The sequence below is a fragment of the Salvia splendens genome, unplaced genomic scaffold (assembly GCF_004379255.2).
Source record: "Salvia splendens isolate huo1 unplaced genomic scaffold, SspV2 ctg521, whole genome shotgun sequence".
NCBI lineage: Eukaryota > Viridiplantae > Streptophyta > Magnoliopsida > Lamiales > Lamiaceae > Salvia > Salvia splendens.
In genome coordinates, this window is record NW_024599177.1 from 4741 (window position 1) to 21306 (window position 16566).

Sequence of the window (16566 nt, forward strand, 5' to 3'; positions counted from 1 at the left end):
ATGAGGAGAGAGAATGGATATGTCACATAATTTTTCTTCCCAATATTTACCTAGTTACGATGCATCAAGACAGATACAGTCCATGGCCCACAATTTGACTAAATTTTGAAAAATTAAATATCTTAGTTTTCTAATTTTAAAATTTAATACTATGGATTTTGAGTTTTCTTTCTTTATTAAGTTGTATTAATTCTAAGAAGTGAATTAAAAATATATTCTTATCTAATAATTTTAATTAATTTTAAATATATATTTTCATATATCAATAAATCAACTTATCTAAATAAACAATATCTATAACTTAATTTCTTCTAATTTTAGTTTTATAATTTATATTTTCAACCTTATCATTCATATTACAATTATATTTTTAATTTTTAAAAATTTGAGCTATTACATAAAAAGTACACTCTTTTTTTGTCTCACCATAAGTGTCAACGTATCTTTTTTCTTGTATATATCATTTTTCTTTAATTGCGTGCAAAAAAAGTAAAACGCTTCACTTATGGCAGGACGAAGGAAGTACATTGTTTTCAGAATATCCATACTTGCATAAATTATTTAATTTAAATAATTTTTTTAATATTTATTATCTGATTCGACCCCACGATATTTAGTTTCTGGATCCGCCCATGGTTGATACGATGCATCCATTAAGCGATCCCACCATTCGTCAGAGGCTTGAATCCTTCCATCCAACACTGATCCATTTATCCATTTGGTGGCTTCGTTTTGAACTGATTTTTTCCCAATCTGGAACTACTAAAGAACCTATAACTTCTTGTCATTCAAGCAAGTTTTGAGCATCAAAAAGAGAAGAGTAGTAAAGGTGAAGAGTTTACCTCAAATAGTCAAAAGGAAGTTAAAAAAGTTGATAGCTGAGTTATATATGCAGCCTGACAGCTACAGCTCAGCTGCACCTTTTTGTATGAAAACGTTGCAGATAAGGCAATAATTGTTTAGGCTATTAATACTGCCACGACTAATTTTCTATTGCCTAACCAGAAACCACTCAGTACTTCTTTCTTTGCCCTCCTGCAATTTACACTATGAGAACCTTTTCTCATCTAATTGTGATAACGAATTTCAGGGATGAAGAAGGAAGATTTTTTTTCTAAGTAAAATTATAATTTATATTATAATTTTAAAAAACTAAATGACATATTATCTTAAAGAAACATACAAATCAAGAGGCGGTCGTAGCGTGTCGATCGACCCTAAAAGAAAGTTCAACTCTCGTGGACATCTGGGGACAGTTGCCCTCTCCAGGCTCCCGTCCCTTTAAATTTATCGTTGTTCATTGATATTAAAATCGGACTACCCACTTAAATGAAAGCATATTTCATCCAGTCAAATATGGATTACAAAGTAGGAAAATATTCAATTGAAAATTTTCTTAAATTGTACTCTCTCTGTTTCTTCATAGTTGAGTCATTTTTCTATTTCGGGAAGTTTCTTCATAGTTGAGTCATTTCCATATATAGTAATTATTTTCTCTTTCTTACTTTATTCTCTCTTACTTTTTTCTCTCAACTTTATTCACTTTTTACTATATTCTCTCCGCATTTTTCTCCCTCTTACTTATTTTATCTATTTATTCAACACACTCAACATACCTTTCTTAAACTCCGTGCCGAAAAGCTTCGCCTCAACTATGGTAAAACGGAGGGAGTATGTGTTTGTGCAATAAATTCGTTGTGTTGTGTATTATGAGTTTGTTTTCATAAGTTTTGTCTTAGATTGGTCTAACTTATCATAAGTTTTATTTTTTTTATACTTTACTAAAGTTAAGTTTTGTATCATAAGTTTTGTCTTAGATTGGTCAAACTTTTCACTAATACTAGTAATTAAATCACTTTTTTTTAATATTTTTCTTACCAAATTTATTTTTCGCGAACAAAAATAAGTACTTTTCACAATTTATATATATATATATATAAAAGTAAAACAGTATAAAGAGAGACATACAACCAACAAAATAAGTGAAGTTATTGGGTGTGGCGTTAGAAAAAATTGTTATGGCAATGGCACCCACCAATTATCACAAATTCACAATGGATATATATTTATATATTCCAAGAGGAAGAGCTTCGCTGTCCGGTCCACATCGTCAATCCACACCGACACACATACCACACTGCACTTAAATTCGACCAACAACGCTTCTGTTGTGGTGGTTTCTCCTTCAACACCAGGGGGAATTTTCTCCACCAAATCCTTCCAATCGCTTCTTCAAGGTTTGATCTTTTTTTCCCAACGTGATCTGGGTTTCTGCTGGAATTCACTTTCGATGCGATTCATAGCCTGTTCAAGATTTTTGTGCTGTCAATTTTATAGTAATATTTAACAATGTGAATGTTTGAATCGAGCCGTTTGTTGACGGAGCTGATTTATACTGATTTCTATTATGGGGTTGCTTATTATGTAAATATTTATTCTTGCTGATTGAATTGTGGAAGGGTGTGTTTTAATGCATCCGTTTTTGCTGTGTTTTTTTGGATCTGATATAAATTTGGAGTCTTTGAGTAACTAAATGGTGTTTTGCTGTGAATGAGGTTATAATTGGATAGTTTGGCATTTGCTTGATCAATTTTTTCTAGGATGTGTCTATCATATTCATGAATTAGGTTGTGGTAAGTCGGTGTTTTGTGCATTACTATCATGTTGATCAAGAGTGAGTAAGATCTTGAGGTATTAATCTAACCCGAAAAGGAAGTAGCAAAGAGGTTTACAACCGCGATCTCTCCGCTATTTCTGGTCGAATTAAGTTCACGTGTTAGTTTCATGGATGTTTAGGCCGTGCCACACATGAAATGTTAGTTTTCACTGAAACGGCTTCGCTCTTTGCACTTTAGCTATAAGTTAGTGTAGCGAAATTCGACAAGAAACTGAGAGGGAGAGTTCATCTGTGTATTTTTGGAATATAACATTTGGATGCAGAGTTAGATCTTAATGATTTTCACTAAACTATTGTAGATGGACCCCACCCTCAACTATGGTATGGTTGCAGAATGAATATTGTATCTAGTTTATCCTCTAGATATTCTTTGTTTTTGTCACGAAATCAAGATATCCAACTTTGGTATAGCTGGAAAATTTGTTTCCTTTCTTCAGCTAAAGTTCTAGACGTTTTCTCTTGCGTACCTAGCTACTGCGTTGATCACATGGCGCATATGTTGATATCCGACTTCCCAACTACATCTTTAAATGTTTTGATCTTTCTCTTTCCAACTCTTTTGGTTTTGTTTCTTTCTTTTTTGCACTTATTGCCTTCGTGTTTATTTCACCGATGTCAATATAGAGTTTCATTTGAGCTGCATAAACAGAGAAAGGGTTAAGAAGATTTGTAACTTTTCTTTTACCGGATTTTTAGAACATCGTAACTAAGATGAAGGCACTTATTCTTGTTGGAGGGTTTGGAACCAGATTGAGGCCGTTGACACTCAGCGTGCCAAAGCCACTTGTTGATTTTGGCAACAAGCCCATGATTTTGCATCAGGTATGTTATATTCTTAATTATGTTAGCTTGCAATCAGGTCGTATGTTAATTCTTGACTGCATCAGGGACCAAGATATATATCTATTTTCTTCTATATGTACTCTGACGATAATATTTAACAACGAATCAGATAGAAGCCCTCAAGGCTATTGGGGTTACTGAAGTGGTCTTGGCAATCAATTATCAGCCAGAGGTAACCTGTTGATCGACTCCCAGTTTCTACCATTCTAAAATTTTCATATTGAATGCTAAAAATGGACCTTTTCAGGTAATGATGAACTTCTTGAAGGATTTCGAGGCAAAGCTCGGGATAAAGATTACATGCTCACAAGAGACCGAGCCTCTCGGTACTGCAGGTCCCCTTGCTTTAGCTAGGGACAAACTTATTGATGACTCTGGCGAGCCATTTTTCGTACTTAACAGTGATGTCATCAGTGAATACCCGCTAAAAGACATGATCGAATTCCACAAATCCCACGGAGGAGAGGCTTCTATCATGGTAACCAAGGTAGTATCTCGATGCTCCAGTCGCATTATTTCTCGGATCTGTGTGTGACAAAGATTAATTTAAATAGTCAATATAGGTGGACGAGCCTTCAAAATATGGCGTTGTCATTATGGAAGAGTCGACCGGACAGGTTGAGAGGTTTGTCGAGAAGCCAAAGATATTCGTGGGTAACAAGATCAATGCTGGCATCTATCTGCTCAACCCCTCAGTTCTGGACTGTATTGAGTTACGACCAACCTCCATCGAAAAAGAGGTGTTCCCAAAAATCGCAGCTGAGAAAAAGCTGTACGCGATGGTGCTGTCGGGATTCTGGATGGACATCGGGCAGCCAAAGGATTACATCTCTGGCCTGAGACTTTACTTAGACTCCTTGAGGAAGCAGTCGTCTCCGCTGCTGGCCTCTGGCACTAATATAATCGGCAACGTCTTGGTGGACGAAACTGCCAAAATCGGGGAGGGATGCTTGATCGGCCCCGATGTTGCAATTGGTCCCGGTTGCGTTGTCGAGTCGGGCGTGAGGCTGTCTCGCTGCACAGTCATGCGGGGAGTCCGGATCAAGAAACACGCTTGTGTTTCGGGCAGTATCATCGGCTGGCACTCCACTGTCGGCCAGTGGGCTCGCGCGGAGAACATGACCATCCTAGGCGAAGATGTCCACGTCGGGGATGAGGTCTACAGCAACGGCGGCGTGGTCTTGCCTCACAAGGAGATCAAGTCCAGCATCCTGAAGCCAGAGATTGTGATGTGAGGTCTGTTCTATTACCAAATCTTGTTTACTAAGCTATACTATGTCTGAAATTTGTAATGGTTTGTGATTTGTTCTAGTGCTTCTTCAATTCTTGATTTTGATTTTTAATTTAAACAACTGTAAAAGTCAGTCCCTGCCTTAGTTTCTCCCTTTCTCTTGGCTTGAACAGACATACATCTCTGTTTGTGTGTTAATTATGTGATATGATCTTGTAAATAGAAATAAGTTTAAATCAAGCATTGTTTCTTGGTAACTTTTTTGTGGATGTATTGTATAAGGATGATGAATACTTGTTTTGGATGTGTAATCTCTTCAAATTTAGATTGCAGAATTTTGGTCTCAATTTTTTTGTATAGAATCCTTTAAAGTCAGTTTGTCAACTTTTTTGCTAGTGCTTGTTGTATTTTTTCCTTTGGAGAATGATCTTGTACTATACATTATTTTGCATCTCATTATTCAATATTAGTATCAAATTTATACTTTTATTTTGTTATATGAATTAATAATTAAATATATAGGATCCTCTTTTGGGTTGGGTTTTGATTTTGTGGCAGCTAATCATTTCACATACCTAATTTCTTTCATCAATTTTATATAGGAAAGGTCCAAATCAATTTATTTCATTCAACTTTCTAACGTAGATAATCCTGCAAAATAACACCTTAAGCAACATGGTTTTTTTTTCAAAGAAGATACGTCTTGGGCTAATTTTTTCAATTGTCCTTTAGCAGATATATTATTAATCGTTTATCTTGTGAACACTTTATAATATTTTCCAGCTGTATATAAAATGGACGAAAAATTGACATAACATAGAGTAGCATTCATGTTTTTGTATGAAAATAATTTGATATTAGATGAAATTATTGCGTTGCACAACTAAAAGGATAAAAAATCGATTGTTCTCGATAGACAATCAATCTTTGGACAATTTACATGTCAGCTAAATCATTGATACTATATTAAAACTTTGAAATAATTTTGATGGAGAGTCCAAATAGATGCAAGACAGTTAACCAGAAACCAGAATCCTTACAAAGTTCCAACCAAATTTGTAGCATTTGAGAATATACAGACACCAGTGCTTACAATATATGAATACACCAGCAACCAACGACTACATACTAAACTGTGGAAAAAACGTTTACAAGGCTCGTAAGTCCAGTTCTGTACTCAAACATAGAAAAAACACGATAAAGTACAAGTCAGGGGAAAAACCACATCTTGATGAAGATTGACAAACCCATTTGCAGCACGAATGCTGAGACGACCACAATCATAGTATCTGTGGTTTGTACATAATTCTTGAGGTTCAAACTGACAAAGCTGGCTGATGCAGCACCAGCAACCAATATGATAATCCACCGAAGAAATTCAAGGGGAATCAGCAACAGAAACTGGACAGACAATGAAAAACAAGCATCAGATATTGCGCACAGAAAAAAAACAAGGGAAAGACTGTTGATGAGAAGCGAAATGCAGCCAATAGAACGTCTCGACTCTCAAGCAGCACACACTTCTGTCATCTAACAGGTATTTAAAAGCATATAATGTCATTTTCATGATGGAATCGATCCAAGTGTTCAATCAAATCCAGATTCATCAAGCAGTGAGGCTCAAAAGGCATTCCCCAAGTGAAGAAAAGAGAAAGAATATGGGAAAAGAGAAAAGAGATACTTCATGTAACGAGACTATTGGAGCAATTACAAGTTCACAAGCATTAGCATTAACTGAATTTTTTTGTTTAGCATTAGTAGACACTAAGAATTTAAAACTGTTCTGAAGGGTTGCAAACAGTATTATAGGGAGATAAACAATTGTTAGAACTTGAACACCAAAAAATGGAGGTGAATGGGAAAAAGATACTTACAGAAATCAAGATAAAAATGAAAAGGGAATATCCCCACAAGCACCAAAAACGTACGAGGCTGACACTTGCACCCAAGTACTGAAGCAAAAAGTAATATCCCAGCGGAACTATGAGTGCATAACCATAAATGGAGCCTGCTGCGACATTTACATAGTTGACATCAAATGCCCATGTGATATTTGGGTTGCCTTTGCTATGCATTAAGTAGGTGGCACAATTTCCAAGCGAGGCAATCACAAAAACCAATGTAGTAGAGATCCAGACAAGCCCATAGCTGAAAATAGAAAGAAATGAGCAATGTCATGGGGAGACACAAAAATAATCAAGTCACAACATTTCTGTTTATGAATTCAGATTTTGAGAAGAAATATATTTTTCAAAATAATTCTTTCCAAGAAAACCCCTTCCTAATAAAAAAATGCAACCACAAAGGCAAAGGTTGGTATGGCAAGTAGTTGATACGATATCCAACAATTTCACGGAGTGTTCTTCATCAAACTTACAGGTCTGGGTTTGCATCAATCTTGTTGACAAAGTCTCCGGTTGTAGGATACAAAGAACTTATCAATCTGTTTAAAACAACGTCAGTGTCTACATTAAAATATTGTGTGTATGAATAGATGCTGAATAATCCCTTCCAGTTGTTTGTTGGCTGTGGACCACCATCATCTGAGAACATACACATATTTAGCTAAACTGAGATCCTAGAATGTTTAAGTAGTTTCATATATTGTAAACTGAAGAGATACGTCTTTTAAAAATAGGGGGACAGAAAGCAATTCACACTGTATGTACAAGGGTATATTTACTAATGAGCATGGTATTTGTCATGGTAAAAGCATGATTATTCGAGCTACTTTCAAGTGACAACACTTGATTGTGATATTGACTCATCAGCACTAATAAGCATGTCATGCCAATTGCTAAATTCTCATTTCTTTATATGCATTATCTCATTACATTGCAAGGTGGGCATTGGCACGGTTTAATGGCCACAGCCCAAAGCTCAATATGAAAGTTTTCACATTTTATACAAAATCCCGAAATCACAATACTTTAGCAAGCTGCATAAACTAGACTAGAATTGAAACTAAAATTTTCTCTATGAATTCCAGTAAATGATTATCTCCATTACCCTCCCAAAGAATAGTAATGTTTCAAATGCTCAACCTAAAGGATCATGCAAAAGTTGAATAAACCATGGAAATTAAAGATCAGAATGATTTATTACCAACATCATCCCATTCCTACACGCAACAATTGATGGCAATTTCTCTTGAATGGAAGTCTAACTTTCCACCTAGAAATCATGGGTTCCGATGGAGTAGAGCTTCTTACATGTAGACTGTAGAGTCAATGGCTATACTGCTCCAACTAGCATCCTAGTGTCCTATCTAATTCTTCAACAGTAATAGGCTGATAGATACCTTTGTTTCAGAACTATTCTAGGATTTTGTTAGTTGAAAATGGTGATTCTGCTCATGCAGCAAAAATCGAGAAACAAGCAACAGAAAAACAAAGGTTTGCTAGTTGACAAAGCATAACTAGTACTCCCTCCGTTCCATAGTAATAGAGTCATTTTACCATTTTGGTACATTCCATAGTAATAGAGTCATTTCCCTTTTTAGTAAAAGTCAACACATTTTTCCACACCTACTTTTACTCTTTCTTACTTTTTTCTCTCTTCATCTCTCTACCTTTTTCATTTTCCACTTTATTCTCCCTTTACTAAACTCACCTAACACAATTTTTCTTAATCTCCGTGCCGAAAAGAAACGCATCCATTACTATGAAACGGAGGGAGTACTCTAATAGGGAAAATAACTATTTTTTGAACAATACAACATAGGATGCAGTAGTTAAGTACTCCATGATCCCTGCAAAATAAACAATTCACATAAATAAAGGATTCTATTACTTACCGGCATTACCGCTGGGACCACCTATTGTTTGGTAGCCCTGACCATTATTAGTATTGGGGGGAAATATTTGCAAGTTTGCTCCTGGAACTACATAAAAATCAGAGTCAAAGGAATGCATTATTATTGAATGAAATTAGTAAATACAAATGAAACTTCTAAAAGATCTTGTACCTTCTGGCGGGTTAGCCGGTTTCTTATCTTCACTAATAACAGCCTGGTCATATCCAGACACATCATAAAACACATCAATAAATTCATATTCATAATTAGATTATATCTTGGCTAGGAGAAATATATATCTATTCTTCAAAAATATGTAGCTTAATGGAATAACATATTGACAGCCAAGCCCATGCTCAAAAGCTTAGGTCAAAATGTAGCCATCATAAACAGGAAAAGAGTAACTCAAACCTCAATTGAGTAAATACGATCTATTACAGTATATACAAAGAAGATAACATTCCATAATCCCCAAATATTGGAAAAAATAAAACATAGACAAGGGAAACCCTCACAAATGAAAAACGTGATAGAAAAGGAAACACACTTAACTTAATGCTCAAATTCCTAGCTAGTCTTCTTTCCAGACCTCAAATTAATGCTAAAACAATTCTCTATTGCAAATATCACAATGTGATAACTAAAACCCAAAACTGATCCAAGCAAAAATCCCCGCCCTAAAAAAGTACTCCAAAAGGCACAATTACAAAAACATGCAGATGCAATTTTCGGCCTATATAGAGAAATGGCTATGTGATTTCGATTATCGTACCGGCACGGATCCAACAAAGTGGCTGCTGGGGATGTTGGTGAAGGATTCGTCCATTGATTCGAACAGCTTAGCAGAAAAGAAAGAACTTCGTGATAATATTCATGTTATAATGGGCTGATTGTTGAATTATGAAGAAAAGTTGGGGCCAAATTTTGAACCCGAGTTTGTTATTCGTTATTAGGCCGGGCTGCCCCGACCCGAATATATTGGCCCAATGTGAGAAATTTTAGTTATATTTTTTTAAATTTAGGTTGTTATTTTACAAAAATATTTTATAAGAGTGGTTATAATTCAATTAGGGTATCATATTCATTTAGCTATTTTATATTTTTACGAGACAAAATCAAATTATATGTATCTCATATAAATATTTTATCATTATGTCTCATTGTATCCTATTATAAGTTTCAATAATATTATCTTTTAAATGATTAATATTTATTAATACTAAATATAAAAATTTATGGAAACACTTAGTAATTAAGGTTTCAATTAATTATAAAATAGTTTATAAATCTTTATTTGATTGGTTAGCACTAACTAATTCTTTTTAAATTAAATTGAAATACAATAGTTTAAATTTAAGAAAAAAAATTGGTAGTGATATATGGTGTACAAAATTGGATACCCAGATTGGATATTCGGAATTTCGAATCTATTATGATACTATCTTTAAATTTAATATTGCAATTACTCGGGAAAGATAAGGTAGAACGAAAAGAAGTGTTATAAGTGCATCAAACCAAAAATAAAAACTAAAGTAAATTGTTATAACACCAAGAATGAACATAAAATTATTATAACATGGAAAAATGAACATCTCCAATCATCTATTATAATTTACACTTGCTCAAGGAGATTAACATGAATAAAAACACCAGAAAAACCATCCCATTGTAATTGGAAACAGACAAAAACAAATCCTTAGCAATACAAATATGTAATGATGATACAATATTTCCAGTGTTAGTAAAAGAGACATCTTGTCGTTGAGTTTCTAATCAATGATGAAATCAAACATAGAGAAAACTGTGATCCTTCCAACTTTACTTCTTGATTAATCAAATATATAATGAATGATGAAATCATTTATAGAGAAATATGTGATCCTCCCAACTTTACTTCTTGATTAATCGCAATGCGTCGCCTACTAAATGCAACGAGCCAGTGACCAGGACCTGGTGAAGCAAATACAGAGACAAAAACTTGTTTAAACGCCAATAAAAATGGCTACATGAGGATGGATCTGTGAAAATATCCAATGACTACCACATACAGTATATTTCAATGGTTTCTTTGTTAATAACTACTTTGGCAGCTCATTGATCTATGTTATCATGTGAGTTAATGAATTGATGCCGGTCCTATTTCTCGACCCGGTTGCTTTCCCATAAATACCAGAGCATCTCAGAAGTGATGGTAATGATATCATAAATGTGATTCCTTTATGGTGTAGGATGTAAGGAGTGTGGCAGGTTGCATGAATCGTGAAGGCTAACGTTAAAAGCAACAGTAAGTGTGGATCCCTACTCTATGTAGTAAAACTGTGCTGTGTAATAAATTCTCAGATTGATTATGACGCTGTCTACCTTGATAGCTTCAGACGTAAAACTGTGCTTTCTCAGAGTTATGACAACCTTTCTCAGCATCGTTATTGCCAGCTTCACACGTTCTGTGTTTTTGGGATCTCTACCTGCAAGATAAGTGAGAGTTAAGGCCAGCTACAGAGACAACATCCTATTTAATGTGAAAATTTATTCATATTCCATACGATATGCAGAAAATTCAAGTCAGGTAAGCAACCACTATAAAATTGCAAATACACCCAAGGGGAAACTTACCTTTTCCCCAACAATGAGACTTTCCCATAATCTTTGAAGCGTTAGCTGCCACGATAAATCAACTTGAGCATCAGCAGCAGGTAAAGCCGCGCCCACCTTGTAATAATACACTGACGTGTTTGGAAAAATAAGGCCTTCTTGAAGTGGACTCCTGAAAGCATTGATGTAGGGAATTGTTTAAAAAGTTTTGTTTTTTAAATTCTTTCCCTATTCATTTATAAAAAAAATTACAATTTCCTTGAAATTCAGAAAAAAAACAAATGAAATAAATATATTGGAATATATTTACTTCTATACCAAATATACTTGATGAACCTGGTATTTACCATGACTAGTGCAGGCATCTATCAAGCGTGGAAGAAACAACTGAGGGTCTCTCACAGACATACAATTGAACAACAGAATCTGCGCATTTGCCAACAAATTAAAAATCATCTTATGTCAATAATTGATCAACACATAAAATATAGAAAGAAAGATAAGTACTACTCAGAAAGAAGAGAAAAGTTAACCACAAACCAATTTTTAAACTAAGGTTTAAAAGCTATAAACTTAATGGCAGTCATGAAGTGCTCTAATTTTAAAGCTTTACTAGATACAAACAATACCTCACCAGATCATATAATTTAACAATTAAAGTTATTTTTTCTCGGTGCACATTATTCCCCATGAATCGTAACCATGAAACTCAAGAGCTTGCTTATTAACAGTCATGCAACTTCTATCATCTCTTAGATGAGCCGGTACTACAACAGAGATGGTTCTACCAAAGCAAGAGGTTATAAAGATGCAATGAGTTTTGTGCCAATGATGAGGTTATATGTCATACACAACACAACTGTTGATCAATACCTGATTCATGTGATCCTTTAGTGATATTGTAAGATTGGTTATATGAAGGGTTATGATCTTCTTTGGTTGCTAGACAAAACCATTTTGCACATACGTCCATACTTTCGGGGCTGTGGGCACCATCCAAATAGAAGACAAGATCTCCAGGGCTCTCACTCTCAATAAGATGGTCAGGGACAATTTGAGCACGTCCTTGCAAAGAGGCAGTTGCACGTCCTCGAATGAATTCCTCTGGGAGAGAGGTCTACATCCGCGCAGAAGTCAGAACAATGGATGAGCATATCGAGTGATGTAATAAATGTGAATTGCAGTTAAATAGAGCTAACATTCTGGTTTAAGTAATTGATTCCAACATGACCTTCCCTCTGAAGCCAAGTAGAGCATAATGCAACTGCAAGTCCTGCATTTAAGTATTGGTGCTCACCCTCAAGCCCAAGATGCACATCACTCAGTAGGCTAGGATCTAAAGGATCAGCTACTTGAAGATTTACCTATAAGCATTATACCGTAAGCTTTACTCATTGTAAATCTTTGTGTTATAATAGTGTGGAAACATGAGCTGGCAATCAGGTCTAAATCAATGTTGTCAAAGCAGTATGGCGGCTTATGGCGTTCCGCCCGAAAACTGCCATAGGGATATGGTGCATCGGTATGGCGGGATATGGCGGTCATTAATTAAATAAATAAAATAATATTTATATATTTATATATTTAATTCAAAAAATTAGAAATAATAAGAATATAACATCAAAATTCAAAAAACTCTTTAAACAATTAAAAAAGCAAAAAAATAAAAAGCTAGTATTATATATAAGTCTAATAATTAAAGTCTTTAGTACAACAAAACATAAAGCCATCCTAAGCAATACACAATAGTCATCAAGCTCAACATAGTCTTCTAGTTCATCCTCATCACTAGAGGTGCCCAAGGTTTACGGTTCCGGCGGTTAACCGTAACCGTCGATTATGGTTCCGAACCGGAACCGAAACCATCGATTTTAGAACCGTGGTTCGGTTTAGGTTCAAAAATTTCTGAACCGAAACCGTACTAGAACCGCCAGTTCCGGGTGGTTCCAAACCAGAACCGTGAAAAATCATCTGAAAACCGCAAAACCGAGTCGAAACCGTAAAGAACCGCTGGTTCGAAACCGAAACTGGCGGTTTTGGAGCCGTAATCACGAAACCAGAACCGACGGTTCCGAGCCGTAACCGCCGGCTCCGGAACCTTGGGCACCTCTACTCATCACTATCATAGGCATTCATTGCTTCATCACTATAATTAGGGTTTCAATTTCTATTTTAAGTTTAATCTATTTTCATTTTAATTATAAAATAAAATGGGTTAGAATGGTTGGGTGGGCCGGTCAATTTTGGGCTTATACCAAAATTCAATTAAAAAGTAAAAAATCCATTAAAAAGTAAAAATTATAGCAAAACACCGCCATGGCGGGATATAATGGCGCCATGGAGCCACGACCGTGGCGGGCATGGCGGCCGATACAGAAAAATGCCATAAATCGGTGTGGCGATGGCGTTTTCATTACTAACCGATATGATATGGTGTAATATCACCGCCATAGCCGCTATTTAACAACTTTGGTCTAAATAGAATAAGCACTGCAAAATATCACCTTTAAAGGACAGTTCATTTATCACCAACATCCTCGGAATGTATTTATCAGAGATTGCAAAGACTCATAATGTACAAAATGTATTCAGCAAATAACCCCATCAACTAAGTAAAATCACAAGACAGTTTCACCAGGCCAAATACTTGCACCTCAAACACTCTGATTTGAGCAGGCTCAAATATAAAAGGAGGGTGGTGAAACATAATCTATTGTAATTCAGTAATCAAATTACTAAGCAAGGTCTGCATTCTCATTCAATAAAATTCTGCACCTTAAAAGTACCATTTTACGTGTTTACCCTAGTAAAAGCAGTACTTTACGGTTTACCTACCCTCACCAAAAAAGATCACAAATAGTCCTCAAGCTGCTCAGTGATATATCTTCACGATTATGATGTAAAAGTATGAACAGAGCAGATAATCAATTTATATAGAGATATTAACTCACACTGAGCTCTGCGGCCTTCTGCACAAGAACAGTCATTGCTTCTTCAGGTTGTGGCACGGTAAAGGCTGGAATACCATTCTAATTACAGAAAACAAACATTAAGGTCTTACAGGGGGAAGAGATTACTGGCATTCTCTATATCTCAAATAGCGAACATCGCATCAGAAATCAGTGTCATCCAACCTTGAAGATACCAGCCTTTTCCCCAGCAATTTGCCCTAGTGTATTTCCTGCTCAAGGAACCAATCAATATATAAAACACACAGCAATGCTTTTTTTTTCACAAAGAATAACACCACCTTGAAAGAGTAACATTGGGATTTTAATAACCTAAGAAAGTTAGATTCCTTAACCATTGTCTGTATTGGAATCATTCAGTACATAATAAATCAAAGGGGGAGGAGGCTTCCTAAAACAGTCAAATTATCATGGAGAGAAGGCACTAACCAAGAATTTCCATGTGGTCATACCCTAAGGATCCTATGCCACAGAAGGCTGGATTTTCAACCTGAATGAATTACATCATCATAATGTTAGAGATCGATGAAACACTGATATTTCAGAAGATATTGCAATTCGGAAAAGCATATAGTTCAACTTAAACATAATGATATAGGTGAGGTCAGTGTGCAGATGAGTGTCTGATTCATACCACATTTGTAGCGTCAAATTTTCCACCTAAACCAACTTCCAAAATGACAACATCGACCTGGATCAAATAACATCAAAATGAGATAAAATTTTCCCAAACAGTACAATCTATGACACAATACAGTTAAAATTTACCTGCTCAGCTGCAAATATCTTAAAGGCGAGCAAGGCGAGGAAACGGAAATATGTTGGCATGGGTACCTCATTGGAGGTTCTTTCCTAAATTAAATCAATAAAATCATTGAGCAGGTCCCAGAGAAAACTAAAACCAGCAGCCTCATTTCTGTACAACATAAAATGCCAAGATAATGTGGACCCATGATTTTAAAGGTATCTCCAGTATAAGAGTTAGGAAGACCAACAAATACTCTATATAATGAAAATGCTGGAACAGTATTGTATACTTGCCTTTAGTCGGTCCCAACACCACCAAAAGTATTCCAGAAACTTCTCTTCACAAATATCTGAACTAAAATATCCGGGAGGGGTGGGGGATAAAAATAAGAAAGTCAATCTGATTGCATTTCCCTCTCAACATATGCACGTCTGTATTTACGTCTGTCCGTGTGTGACTGTGTGTAAATACTACTCCATAAGCTTTGTGATAGTAGTAGACATTCTCCACACATGCTGTTTTTAAGATCATACCCATTTAGCCTAAATCTTTCTCGAACATCAATAAGGTGAGGAGATGTGAAAAGCCCAGTTTGGAAGCCACAGTTACACATAATAGATTCTGCAAAAGTGCAGGTTGTCCCCTTCATGTTACAGAGCACCAAACAGAAGCTTTATCAGTGCTATACCATGAGAAAACCAGCACTAAGAAGTGGACTCATATGTATTTGCTAAAAAGTTGATGAGGCAGAGCCATTCGAAATCCATCAAAACACAAAATACTAATAAATCCACCCCCTCACCTTTCCTTTGGTGCCCGCCACATGAATAACCTTCATCTGTTTTATTGGCTTCTCTAGTTCAAGCATCTACATTTCGAAAACAAAGAAGACGGAAAAACAGTTACAAGATTTGAATTAATAAAAAAAAAGGAGTCATATCCAAAAGACATTTAAATGAACGGATATACCTTAATGTAATCAAACAATATGTCAAACCGATCCCCATTGTTATTGTTATCTGCACAGCTGCGCTTCATTATCAGTGAAGACAGAGCCTCCATTGCCTCATCGTATGGAGACGGCATAGTGTCTACTGATCCATTTCCATCTTTATTTACATAAGAAAGGATAAAATCACCCAAAAAATCAACTAAATCAGCAGAAATGCCTAAGCACAGATATGTGACCAGCTTCAAAAGACCATTATACAGTATCGATTACACAACCATACAACAATATATCAGACATATATGTATAATAGTTCATTGTAGTACTATTGAAAAATTAAATAAACAGCAGTATTTGAACGAATTTAGGCGTGCTCACTTTTCGACATTTCTTCTATCCAAACGAGCATTATACAGCATCGATCACACAACCACGCAGTTTACCAACAATATCTCAGATACATATTAGTTCATTGTGGTATTATTGGAAAATTAAATCAACAGAAGTATTTGAAAGAATTTAGGCGTGCTCGCTCACCTTTCGACATCTCTTCTATTCGAAGGAATGCTTCCCTGCTTGATAATCCGACGATAGTACGATTCACCAAAGCAGGGATGTTTGGTGTAAAATATTCATATCTGTATTTTTTTTGTGTGTTTGTGTGTGGATATAGAGAGAGAGTGTTAGTGTGAAGCTGACGAGCTAAAAGGATGAGGAATGATTGGGTTGTTTGTTATATAATTGCACCCACGGAAAGCGTC

At 35.6% G+C, this 16566-nt stretch overlaps 2 protein-coding genes and 1 pseudogene across 2 annotated transcripts; 1 reads left to right on the forward strand and 2 right to left on the reverse strand.

Moving 5' to 3' along the window:
* The first annotated feature begins 2075 nt into the window (after positions 1-2075).
* Positions 2076-5055, forward strand: LOC121790459 (mannose-1-phosphate guanylyltransferase 1-like). Its single transcript, XM_042188667.1, has 5 exons — positions 2076-2237; positions 3374-3499; positions 3630-3692; positions 3768-4007; positions 4084-5055. The coding sequence occupies exons 2-5, from the start codon at positions 3389-3391 to the stop codon at positions 4753-4755; spliced, it is 1086 nt and encodes a 361-aa protein (XP_042044601.1). The 5' UTR covers positions 2076-2237; positions 3374-3388; the 3' UTR covers positions 4756-5055.
* Positions 5056-5767: 712 nt separating this feature from the next.
* LOC121790464 (protein YIPF1 homolog) lies at positions 5768-9417 on the reverse strand. The gene is made up of 6 exons (XM_042188670.1): positions 9320-9417; positions 8719-8761; positions 8548-8634; positions 7129-7294; positions 6626-6899; positions 5768-6152 (listed from the first exon to the last, which is right to left on the reverse strand). Exons 1-6 carry the CDS (start codon positions 9371-9373, stop codon positions 5961-5963), a joined length of 816 nt encoding a protein of 271 aa, XP_042044604.1. The 5' UTR covers positions 9374-9417; the 3' UTR covers positions 5768-5960.
* A 769-nt stretch (positions 9418-10186) lies between these two features.
* Positions 10187-16300, reverse strand: LOC121790461 (annotated as a pseudogene).
* Between the last annotated feature and the right edge of the window lie 266 nt (positions 16301-16566).